Genomic DNA, 12,947 nt, shown 5'->3' with positions numbered 1-12,947 from the left:
CATCAGACCAAAGGAGGCCTGGGACCTTGCTACAGGGAGATTACTGCACAATTGTTTATGACTTTGAATGCTACACAGTTATCGACTTATGTTTAGAATATATCTCGTTTATCCTGAAGAGTAATCGTAGCAGCTGATTGTGTTTTCCTCACAAGTAGAAGGAAGATTAATAAAATAAGAAAAAATGTGTTTTATATTTATTTTTTGGCACCGCAGCAAACAGAATTTGTGAATATATGCTCTTCGGAGCATTCGGAAAGATTATTCATAGAGCGCTTTGTACGGCTAAGCTATCTGTGGAACTCTACCTCACATGTATGGAAAATCTTACAACATCGATTTGGTTTATAAATGTTATTTTTTTTTGTCTTTTTTTATAAGCAGAGACCTAGGGCAGTGCATTATAAACTGCGAAGATGTGGAAGAGTGCACAGTAGAACGGAGGTGGGAATGTGGTCATGCAAAATGCTCGGTCCACGGAACCAATACAAAGGGAGGATAAGCCTTACTTTTTAAAAAAATAGCCATTTGTTTGTTTTTTAGTAAAGTCCAATGAAATTTGAAAATGTTAAAACTACAGTCACGTGGCTGAAAGACAGACACATATCCCTACTGTTTATGTTACTGAAAGTTTTAGTATGTATAGAACTTAAAACAGTTGTCAAACCCCCTCCTCTTGTTTTTTTTTTCTAAACTTACCTGTAGTGCTCTTTAAGGCATATATAGTACTTACCTGCACAGTGATCCAGTGTTGTCCTGCTGTTCAGGGGCCACACAGCAGATCCTGTGCTGCCTTAGTGGTCCTCTTCAGTTGGCTGCCCCTTTTGGGTGCAGGTAATCATCTCTGATTACCTGCACCTGCCGGATTAGCCCCCCCGCTCCCCAAAAAAATTGGCTTGGGTGGGTGAGTGTTAAAGCTAATCTAATCCCTTTTTGGGGGTTAAATTCTGCTTTAGCCCTCGTTCACACTGAATGCAGGTTTGAAATCATGCAAGTTCAGTTGAACTCGCAAGATTTCAATCCAGCATTTCAGTGCAAGTTCAGGGGCGATTTGAAAGACATTCGTGAGGGTTCATGCACAGATTTCTATTGGAATCGCCCCCGAAGTCGCCAAAAGTAGGGCAGGAACTACTTTTGGAAATCGGTGCGGCGTCGCACCATTTGGCACAGTGCCGTTGCCGGCAATAGGCTGTGATTTGGCATGCGACTTGACACGTCAAATTGCATGTCAAATCAAGACGATGGGAACGGGGACTGAAAGTAGGCTTAGCCTTAGTTCACACTGGAGCATTTTGACACGCGATTTGACATGTCAAATCAGCGGCAATTGTCATCAATGCAGGGCCGATCCTAGGGTCACAGACGCCTGGACGTGGTCAACTTACTAACCCCTCCCCTTTGCAAATGTTTCTATGGCAACGACTCAAACATAAAGATGCTCCCCTAAGTAGTCTTTGTTACCCTGGGATATTCCTACGATCTCTTAACAATAAACAAAATACAAGAAGAGAAGCAGAGTACTCTAATGGGACCTAGAGGGGAGTCTCTCTAATAAACACAGAGAGAGAGTCTCTTAGAAAGAGCCTCCAGACATACTACAGGAGATGGTCAGAGACTGCAGACATGATACAAGAGATGGTCAGAGACTGCAGACATGATACAAGAGATGGTCAGAGACTGAAGACATGATAAAAGAAATGGCCAGAGACTGCAGACATGATACGGTCAGAGACTGAAGACATGATAAAAGAAAAGGTCGGAGACTGCAGACATGATACAGAAGATGGTCAGAGACTGCAGACATGCTACAAGAGATGGTCAGAGACTACAGACATGATACAAGAGATGGTCAGAGACTGCAGACATGATACAAGAGATGGTCAGAGACTGCAAACATACTACAGGATATGGTCAGAGACTGCAGACATGATACAAGAGATGGTCAGAGACTGCAGGCATGATACAGGAGATGGTCAGAGACTGCAAACATGCTACAGGATATGGTCAGAGACTGCAGACATGATGCAAGTAATGGTCAGAGACTGCAGACATGATACAGAAGATGGTCAGGGACTGCAGACATGATACAGAAGATGGTCAGAGACTGCAGACATGATACAGGAGATGGTCAGAGACTGAAGACACAATAAAAGAAATGGTCAGAGACAGCAGACATGATACAGGATATGGTCAGAGACTGAAGACATGATAAAAGAAATGGTCAAAGACTGCAGACATGATACAGGAGATGGTCAGAGACTGCAGACATGATACAGGAGTGGGTCAAAGACTGCAGACATGCTACAGGAGTGGGCCAAAGACTGCAGACATGCTACAAGAGATGGTCAGAGATTGCAGACATGATATGGTCAGAGACTGCAGACATGATACAAGAGATGGTCAGAGACTGCAAACTTACTACAGGATATGGTCAGAGACTGCAAACATGATACAAGAGATGGTCAGAGACTGCAGGCATGATACAGGAGATGGTCAGAGACTGCAAACATGCTACAGGATATGGTCAGGGACGGCAGACATGATGCAAGTAATGGTCAGAGACTGCAGACATGATACAGAAGATGGTCAGAGACTGCAGACATACTACAAGAGGTGGTCAGAGACTGCAAACATGATACTGGAGTTGGTCAGAGACTACAGATATGATACAGGAGCTGGTCCGAGACTGCAGACATGATACAGGAGCTGGTCAGAGACTGCAGACTTGATACAGGAGCTGTTAAGAGACTGCAGACATGATACAGGAGATGGTCAGAGACTGCAAACATGCTACAGGAGATGGTCAGAGACTGCAGACATGATACTGAAGATGGTCAGAGACTGCAGACATGATACAGGAGATGGTCAGAGACTGTAGACATGATATAAGAGATGGTCAGAGACTGAAGACATGATAAAAAAAAAAGGTCAGAGACTGCAGACATGGTACAGGAGATGGTCAGAGACTGCAGACATGCTACAAGAGATGGTCAGAAACTGCAGACATGATACAGGAGATGGTCAGAGACTGCGGAAATGATACAAGAGATCAATGCATCAAATACAACCTCATCAGTGCCCACCAAATGCAGCCTGCCAGGGCCCACCAACTACAGTCTGCCAGGGCCCACCAACTGCAGCCTGCCAGGGCCCACCAATTGCAGCCTACCTGTGCCCACCAATTGCAGCCTGCCAGTGCCCACCAGTTGCAGCCTGCCAGTGCCCGTGGATCACACAGAGCGGCGATGATCTCGGAGCTTGGATTTGAATCAACTGGGCAGCCATTGTAACCAAGTCTAGCCTCCTAGACCATCTCGCATCTCCTATGATACATATCACACTGATTCAATTTTACTGCATTGGATCAGTGTTTTGTCTATCTCACAGGAGCCAGTCTAGGAGGCGGGACTTTGTTACAGCGCCACCGGTCATTTCAGACCAAAGCTTGTGTGGTGGGTGCAGGCCTGGACTGGGACAAAAATTAGGCCCGGGAATTTTAGCAAGTAATAAATAACAAGCCAGCCAGATGATTGGATGACCGTTTGTGTGTCCCCTCCCCCTCCTCTCTGTACATTTGGACACTGACATCTCTGCCTCTGTACTCCTTCTCTGTCAACTTCACCAACTGAGGATGACATTGTTGGTGGGGCGGGAGAGCAGACACAGTCCAGGCCAGTGTGTGTGTGTGACACACACAAGGAGGGGAGCATTCTGGCACTTCTGCAGCGCTGGGGTGCAGGGCACCCAGAGCACCCGCCTAGGATTGGCTCTGCATCCATGGCACCGTCCTAATCAGTGCGACGCCGCATCTGCAAACAACAAAGTTGTTTCTGTACTACTTTTTACGATTTCGGGCTGCGATTTACATTGACATCTGTACAGAAACCTGCACAGATGTCTCTGAAATCACGGCCGAAATCGGGACTGACATGCGGGAGTGAAATCAGCTGAACTCGCACGGCTTTTGTTCCCACAGCTCAGTATGAACCTGGGCTTAAAGTCTTAACTTTTTTAACTTAGAGTCTGGTGTAGTTTCGTTTATCGGTTCAGGTGCAAATTTTTAAAGTGTATGACACTTGAAATTACACCTGAACCTGCCTGAAAATCGTACAGGACTCTTTTTAAAAGCGCACTGCGGCTGGCCCGGATATATGTGAACCTGGTCCATAGAGAGCCGGTTCGGTTCACATGTCATGCAAATTAGATGCTGTTCAAAACTCATCCACTTCGCAAATAAGTGAACCAAGCCTAAATCAATTCTGTGCATTACCCCACTAACTGACTTATATACCTCCCCCCACAAATCTAAACCCTTACCTTACTCCATGTCACCGTTCCAGTGCTGTCTCCGGTTCCAGCATTGCTCCCCTGAGGGCAGTAGAGCAATAGGCTCCCCCTACCATCAGTTAGACTCTGGTGAGGAGGAAGCAAGGGCATGGCTTACCGCCGCTGTGTGTGTCTATAGATGCACATAGCTCGGCACAACACCCAAGAGGAGCTTGCATGCACAGGAACCTTCTTAGCACCCAACTTGCTACAGGAGGCACTCAAAGGAGGGAGGATCCTACAGTGCCGATGGGGACTGCCAGAAGAGGAGGAAAACAATATTTCTCTGCATTATTTTTATGTGTCTGCGTGGGTTTCCTCCGGGTACCCCGGTTTCCTTCCACACTCCAAAGACATGCTGGTAGGTTAATTGGATCCTGTCTAAATTGGCCCTAGTATGTATGAATGTGAGTTAGGGACCTTAGATTGTAAGCTCCTTGAGGGTAGGGACTGATGTGAATGTATAATGTATATGTAAAACGCTGCGTAAATTGATGGCGCTATATAAGTACCTGAAATAAATAAATAAATAAATAAAAATAAACAATGTCACTTTAAAGTTGATTGTAAGCCCTTAATTATTATTTTTTTTTTTTTTAACAAACCTGTTACATTTACATGCTCTGTTCAAAGTTTTTGCACAGAGCAGCCCCGAACCTCCAGTTCTCAGGTCCACAGCCAGCGCTTCTGGCTGCTCCCCCACGTCGAGTGCCCACCATAGCAAGCCACTTGATATGGAGGCACTTAGGTGGGCTTGCTTCCAAGCCAGGTCTGTGTGTCCATTGACACACAGACGCGGCTCGGCCCTCCCCCTGCTTTCTGCTCACTGGCTGTGATTGACAACCATGGGAGCCAATGGCTTCTGCTGCTGTCTCTAAGGCAATGAAGTGGGAGAGAGTGGAGAGAGCCTCTGCTCTTGCGCACAGTTGGATCGAGATCGGGCTAAGTATGCGGGGACTGCACTCAAGGTTTTCTTTTTACAAAGAATGCATTAAGATAAAAAATAAAAAGAAAAAAAACCTTCTGACGTTACAACCACTTTAAGGGCATGATAGCTACAGGGAATGTCTTAGGTTCCTCCTTCACTCAGTACCTTAAATACAGGCTTATTTTCATAGGATTTGTGCTTGGAGGGTGAATTTGTGGGGCTTGTGATAGAAGAGGTGATATGGTAGAGGGAGGAGGATTTGTGCTAGTAGGGATGATTGGGAGGTATATGTGCTAGGAGGGAAAATGTGGGGGGGGGGATTTGTGCTAGGAGGGAGATTTGAAACATGGGGGAGAGGATGCGTACTCAGAGGGGAAATTTGAGGGGTAAAAGATTTGTGCTAGGAGGAGTAATTTTTTTTGTTTTTTTGTTTTTGGGGGGGAGGGGGGATTGTGGTGATGGGGGAGCAAAGATTTGTGCTAGGAGAGGGGATTTCAGCAAGGGGGCTGATTTCTACTAGGAGGAAAGGGAAGTTATGCTTAGGGCGTAAGCATGCAGATTAGTGCTTAATTTTTTTGGGCGGGGGGTTTGCTGACCCATAATTTTTTACGGGGGGGTGCGCAGTTTGCCCTGGGCGCTACATAACCTTGTCCCGGCACTGCCTGAAGGGCCACTGGGGAAGCTGGAAATCACCGTAATTAATAGTCAGCACCTCTGCAGTCATAGCCACAAAATATTCTGGATCCTGTTGCTGCCCCGCTGCACACTAACCACAGGGGGTCGCTTGCTCAGGACTGCCGCCATTCTTAAACAGCCTTCTATTTATTTAAATGAATACAAGACATTCTCTGATTGAATGAGGGGAGACTGTGATGTCCCTCCCCTCCTCTCCACCTTGTCCAATCACAAAATGCCTTGCATTCATTGTAAAAAAAAAAAAAAAAAAACAAGGCATTCTATGAATGGTATCCATGTAGAGTGGGTAACCCCTTGTGGTCAGTATGCAGAGGGGCAGCTGCTTGCACAGGTCCCAGAAGATTGCAGCAATCACTGTAAAACTGCATTCACATACAGTATGTGTGTTGCAGGAACGCATACAAAATGCATGCTTTCTTGTAACGCACAGAAATGTGCTGCCCTTTTGCAGGCGCACAGCGGTGACATTAATTCCTATAGGCACCTTCACGCATCTGCGTGCACCATGTATTTTCGTGTGACTCCATTTCTCCAAAGGGTCAGGGAATTCTTTTGAGCATTTCTCGCATCTAGGGCAGCCCATTGTAATAAATAAGCTGGTCTACATGCGACGCATGAAACTGTACGCTTCCTCTGATAGTGTAAATGGAGCCTTATAGAGCTGACTACTACAGTGATTGGCAGCTCCCCCCAGCGATCTATCATATACTGTATAAGGTATGTATACTTACACTGTGCCTAGCTGAACCAATATATGCATGCAACACTAATAATTCCTGGAGTTCAGCTATAAAGAAGATCTAAACCAAATCACTAAAAATGATAGAAGTTTTACACTGTTCATGTCATTTCAGAAGGTTTATTTCCATCTTTTTTTTTTTTAATCTGCAACTTTCATTAAAATAATACTTGGTGACCCCAAAATGAAGGTACTTCCTGATGTAGCGGCAATGCGTGTAGAGAGGAAGGGGCGGCAAAAAAGCTGCAGGAGATCAGCAGCACTGAGATGCAACAAAGCATGAAAAAAAGTGAAAACAAGTAGTTATTTTAAAAAATGACAATTGTTTATGATACACAGGGGGTGGTTTACTAAAACTGGAGAGTACAAAATCTGTTGCAGCTCTGCATAGAAACCAATCAGCTTCCAGGTTTTATTGTCAAAGCTTGATTGAACAAGCTGAAGTTAGAAGCTGATTGGCTATCATGCAGAGCTGCGCCAGATTTTGCACTCTCCTGTTTTAGTAAATCAACCCCATAGTCCTTTAGAAAAGCTAAAGTAATTTAGGTTTATGATAAACGTCTTTTATTTGTTCCCCTTTTACTTTTAAATATACCATTGAAAGTTTTATGCCGCGTACAAGCGATCGTATTTTCCGATGGGAAATGTTGGATGTGAGCTTGTTGGCGTTAAGTCCCACCGTGTGTATGCTCCATTGTCGAACTTTCCGCCAACAAATGTTGGCTAGCATGTCTTCAAATTTTCCACCAACAAATGTATGTTGTCGGATTTTCCGAGCGTGTGTACACAAGTCCGTCAGACAAAAGTCCAAAGTACAAACACACATGCTTGGAAGCAAGGACGAGCTGTAAGCTCTCGGTCTTGTAAACTCACGTTTGTAATGGAGAATTAACATTCGTGACGTGGCAAATTATGAAATCTCCAAATGCAGCGCACAATTCTCTTCTTCTTTAATGGGATAATAATGAAGCTGCTTTGCTGGTGATACTGATGGAGTTATTGCAAACGGATTTTCAAAGGCTTTTTTTTTTTTTCTAGTGATATCAAGAATAATATTATTATGCTTTTTTTTTTTTTTTTTTTTTTTAATTTGTGCAAGTTACCACAACACCATTATCCCAATTTTTTTAAGATCAAAGATACAACTATGTTGGTGTCCCTTGTCAATTTTACATTGTATTTTTTAAAATGTAACTGCCTACTCCCAAACTGTCATTTGAAGTAAAACACATAGCCAAGTATTATTCTCCACAATTTTTTAACTGTGCATTAAAAAAAAAAAAAATTAGACATGCTATCTGCCAATAGAACTTAACCAAAAAGTGCATTCTATGCATCCAAAAATATAGAAAATATACCAAATCAAATCATTATTCAACCAAAAAAAAATAATGTCAAAGCAATAACTCCAAGGCCAATAATAAATAACACGTTATCTCCTCCGATTCCGCAACACGTCTGGTTGACGAACGGCCGTTCAGAAACAAACTGAAAAGCGCTAAATGAAAAATGCGAAAATAAAAGCGCGAATCAACACTCACCAAACTTCTACTATCACGAAATTTGTAGAAGGAGCCCAAAGGGTGGTGCTAAAGAGCTGAAAAACCATGTAGTACGTCACTACGTTCGTAACTGTTGGCCAACATTTGTGTGACCGTGTGTATGCAAGACAAGTTTGAGCCAACACCCTTCGGGCAAAATTCCACGGTTTTGTTGTTGGAAAGTCCGATTGTGTGTACGGGGCTTTATATATGATCAATAAGTGCAAAAAAATAGCTGTTCATCCAGCCAGGAATCTTGTGAGCTGATAACTTCCTTTGCTCTCTGCCTCTATGGACAGTTATCGGTCAGTAAAGGTTTAGATGTGCGACTAAATTGAAAGACAGCAAGGAGTTGATATGACACAGTCCACGCAGTTGTGGGATGTTTGCGACACATCCCCATTCGCCTGAACGGGACAAGGGGAATCATTTTTGCTGCAGAGGCTGAACAAAGTATTGTGACCACTGCATGTAAACACCCCTGTCCGCTGCTTTTACAACTTAAGGAGGTGCACTAAAAATACAGCTCCAAGTGCATGTTTTTAGAGCCCCCCCCAACTGAAAGCCTAAACAAGCCCTTAGCAATGTTCCCAGCTATCTCTGTTGACTACAAGACACCTCTTTATGATATGGGGATGGGGAGGTATTCTATAGTCCTAACTTTCCCTTTCTAGGGTGACAGCCCTGCTCATCCTAGATACCATACAGTTGTCACCTCTGGACAGAGGTGTGTGGGTGAAAATTAAAAACAAAAGTGTGAAATAAAAACTAACGCAGCCGCCACTTCTAAAGATTGTTAAAGCTGAACTTCACCCTAAAGAGGAAGTTCCACTTTATGCCCCCCACCCCTTCTAATTTTTGCAATTTTTTGGGTGGAAGCTTGGTACCTGGTTTTGGCAGGTATCCACTCTCTGTTCTGGTCAGGTTGGATCGGCGCGGCGATCCACCAAAAGTTCTCTCCCCACCCACAACCTTCTGGAACACATCACAGGTCCCAGAGGGCTGCATAACCATTCACAAATCACAGTGCGACTCAGTGGCCAGCCGGCTGTGAAGCCGCAAGATGGCTGCCCAAAGTAAATATGCTGGTGACAGGGACCCGTAAAGCAGCGAAATGGATAAGAACGGCACTGGATCCCTGGACAGGTAAGTGTCCTTTTATTAAAAGTCAGCAGATACAGTATTTGTAGCTGCTGACTTTTTTTTTACATTTTTTTAAAGGCTGAAGAACCACTTTAAGCTGCAATACATACAATATTTGCCCTTGGGTCTAGGTACACTTTTTAATAAGGCAAAAAGCAACATAAAAAAAGTGAAATCAAAATGAATCTATCAGTGGTAATTAACATTTTCTGGTTGCTGCTGTCCCCTTATAATAAGAGCACTTATTATGTAAGAGGAAGTATGCACTAATCATTTCTGGGTATTCAGTAAACATTAGTTACATTCTGCTTCTCATTCCCTGTGCTGTCCGTTCCATAGGATGCAGTGTCATCAGACATCAGTGTGCGGATTAGCCTTCTTCTGGTGTTTTACTCTCTTGTATCATGTGAGACTACTCTTGTCGTCCGCTGGCACTTTACTAGCCTGAGCAGTCAGGGAAACTCGTGCAGTCTTAGTTAATCTCCTCCCTTCACTGAAGAAGGCAGGATCCCTTAACTCCTTTTCTCCATTCTGTCAGGGAGGGATCCTCTCTTACAAAACTGGAATATCTAGTGATGTATTCAGCACTGCTGCTGTTAGCTTGGAGTGTGCTAGCCTACTACCTAAAGCTCTTGGACACACAGGCATGCATGGATCAATGGCACATGCTCTTGTATATATAGCAGAGTACATGAGACACAAATTTCCCGGGAGTCTATTGATCCTGTTTGTGGCAATTTTGTTCTGCACTCTGTCTGCATTTTTTAACTGACAATTTAAAAAGCAAAATGACTGGCACATTAGCGCTTTACCGTAGAGAGCAAAAGATGAGCTTTAGCTGAAGCCAGTTCCTATCAAGCTGTCCAGCTTCCTTTCCAAGTGAACTTCATCAAGAACTTCCTAAGGGTCAAGATGCCAACTAATGATTCGTTGCTGGCAAGCCCAGAGACCTCTACCGAGTGGAGTCCGTTTAAGAGTCCCCTGAAGTCCATCGAGCTTTGGAACTTCCAACTTTTGACGGCGCTCATGTTCCTGATCACCATCTTGTCCATCGCCGAGAACTTTATTGTCATAGTTGTCACCTTCAAGTTTAAACAGCTGAGGCAGCCTTTAAACTATATTATTGTCAACTTGTCTGTGGCTGACTTCTTGGTGTCCATTGTTGGCGGCAGCATCAGCATCGCCACCAACAGTAGAGGCTACTTTTACTTGGGACCCTGGGCTTGTGTTATTGAAGGGTTTGCAGTGACTTTTTTCGGTAAGGTTTGGGCTTTTCAATCACACCATTTCATTTACTGGTTCTAACTCATCTTTAGACGTATTAATAACATAAATGAAAGTACACCTGTCATAGCAGAATTATGTAGGATGCTTTTTGAAAATGTTGGTTCCTTAGCGCCCATGCTGTTGATTTTGGCTTCAATACTTTCTGAGCCACTGACCAAGAACAAGCATAGAGGTAAGTCGTTCTGACAATTACAACATGCTTGCTCTGAGTTTGTGACTATTAAGTATGTTTGACAACTAGTAGTTTCAGAGGTGGGACAACTTTGGTAGCCCCTGTACATCTTTCATTACACATGTTCTTTAATTTGGCTAAACTCATTGAGGTTGATTAACCCAGTGTTTCTCAGCTCCAGTCCTCAAGGCGCCCTAACAGATCATGTTTTCAGGCTTTCCATTATTTTGCACAGGTGATTTTATCAGTTTCACTGCCTTAGTAATTACCACAGCTGTTTCATCTGAGGGAAATCCTGAAACCATGACCTGTTAGGGCGCCTTGAGGACTGGAGAAACACTGGATTAACCAAGGGGGTAGAGAATGTCACTTTGAAAAGTAACTTTAGATAATAGAGTAAAGCCTTGTACACTTTGAATACCCAATCATGTGCAAGAGAAACGGGACTTTGGCTTGCCCATGATTGGAGAATTGAAGCTTCACCTTATTCATTCAGCTAAGTGAACAATCACATTGCAAAGTGAATCTTCTCTACCCCCTTCATAATTCAACGCCCCCTTGGTGTCACCAGTGAGAAACTGATGTTCTGCAGTTTAGCACGTGCTAACTAGAACATGTCCTTAGCTAATAAAGTTAGGATTGTTAGTGATATAATGCTTTATGAAGCTATATTTATTTGATTCTAATTACATCATCTTGCAGTAAAATGTTTGTTCGCTCATCATGACACAGTGAATTGAGAAAATTTGATGGTGCTGATTATTGAAAGGTAGAATCAGGTCTCTATAAACCTGAGAGCCCTGCAGTATCCACTTCATAGCAAATAATTAGAACTTCCTTCAGTTTGAAGGAAGAAATGACACAGAAATTAGGTGATAAGCTCATTAACGATATAGTCATTCCTGATCTGTGCCGTACAGTAAAAGTTTGGACTATCCGATAGATCTGAAGAAAAAGTTGTGTCTTCAGTTCTATTATTGCTAAAATCCACTGGGGTATTTTATGTTGTCAGCTGCCAATCACTACGTGGAATTTATAGATTGCAATTCAAATACTTCTACAAACAATCATCGTTTTTTTTTCCAAGAGTAAACTATCAAATGTCTTGGGTATTACAATGATAAATTCTAACCTTTAAGGGTAATTTCAGCACTTTTGTTTAGTTGATTTTCTAAGCCATTGCAGTGAAATGCTGGGGTGCGTGTTGACATTTATTAGCTGTATTTTGTGAAATTTGCACTTCAAGCAATCAAGAATGCTCAGATTTTGCTTGTTGCACTGGGAACTGTAGAAAAAGTGTAATGCTGTGTCTATGTGAAATTTTATAATAGTTGTAGATTGACTCTCGTGACATCAAGGAATATTTTACTATCTTTAGTAAGGTGCATAGGATACTTCAGAACCCTCATTAGAATTTGCTTATATAAATTAGGACAAAAATACAAGCCAAAATGTTTATTTCACGGTATTATACAAATTTCATTACCAATGTAGTTATACATTAGATAAACCTATTAACCATTCTAACCAATCTATTAAGAAATATGTAGGTCTTTTTGTTAATATCATGGGTAATATTCACATAAATGAAGGATGTGGTGCTACTAGTATCATTCACTCCAACAACATAATTTTATTTAGATGTACCTGTCATCATAAATCTATTTTTGTTCATCTTTTAAAATAATTATTTTTATTATTTATTCTATGTTTTGGTATTTTTTTAAATAATTATAATTATTTTAAATATCTTCTAATAATTTCAATTATTTTTATATATTTTTTTCACCAATTATTTTTATATTTATGTGTATTTAATTGTTTTGTTAAACTGGCCATGCACTATACAATCAGATTGTACAATCTTACCAAAACTATGTAATATGAGGACAAATAACAATCCATTTAATTTGTAGCAGATCAGGCAGGCTATTGTACTACATAATTAATGGTAGTGTACAGTGTATGCTCAACCTTAAGCTTGCCATACACTATACAATCAGAATGTATAATTTCCATACAATCTTTTTTATAATTACCAAAACTATGTAATATAAGGACAAACGTTAACAATCCATCCAATGTGTATTCAATCAGGTAGATTCTTTTACTACA

General features: G+C 42.2%; 1 protein-coding gene across 1 annotated transcript in view; it reads left to right on the top strand.

Moving 5' to 3' along the window:
* Positions 1 to 9,962: 9,962 nt before the first annotated feature.
* The window catches only part of LOC141105900 (opsin-VA-like), a 140,965-nt gene continuing 137,980 nt past the window's right edge, over positions 9,963 to 12,947 (top strand). Inside the window, exon 1 of the mRNA XM_073596087.1 lies at positions 9,963 to 10,631. Within this exon, the coding sequence (XP_073452188.1) occupies positions 10,286 to 10,631 (346 nt within the window). The 5' untranslated portion in view covers positions 9,963 to 10,285. The remainder of the gene's footprint in view (positions 10,632 to 12,947) is intronic.

This window comes from Aquarana catesbeiana, linkage group LG08 (assembly GCF_042186555.1).
Source record: "Aquarana catesbeiana isolate 2022-GZ linkage group LG08, ASM4218655v1, whole genome shotgun sequence".
Classification (NCBI taxonomy): Eukaryota; Metazoa; Chordata; class Amphibia; order Anura; family Ranidae; genus Aquarana; species Aquarana catesbeiana.
Note: the sequence above shows the minus strand (reverse complement) of the source record. Positions and strands in the feature narration are given on the sequence as shown.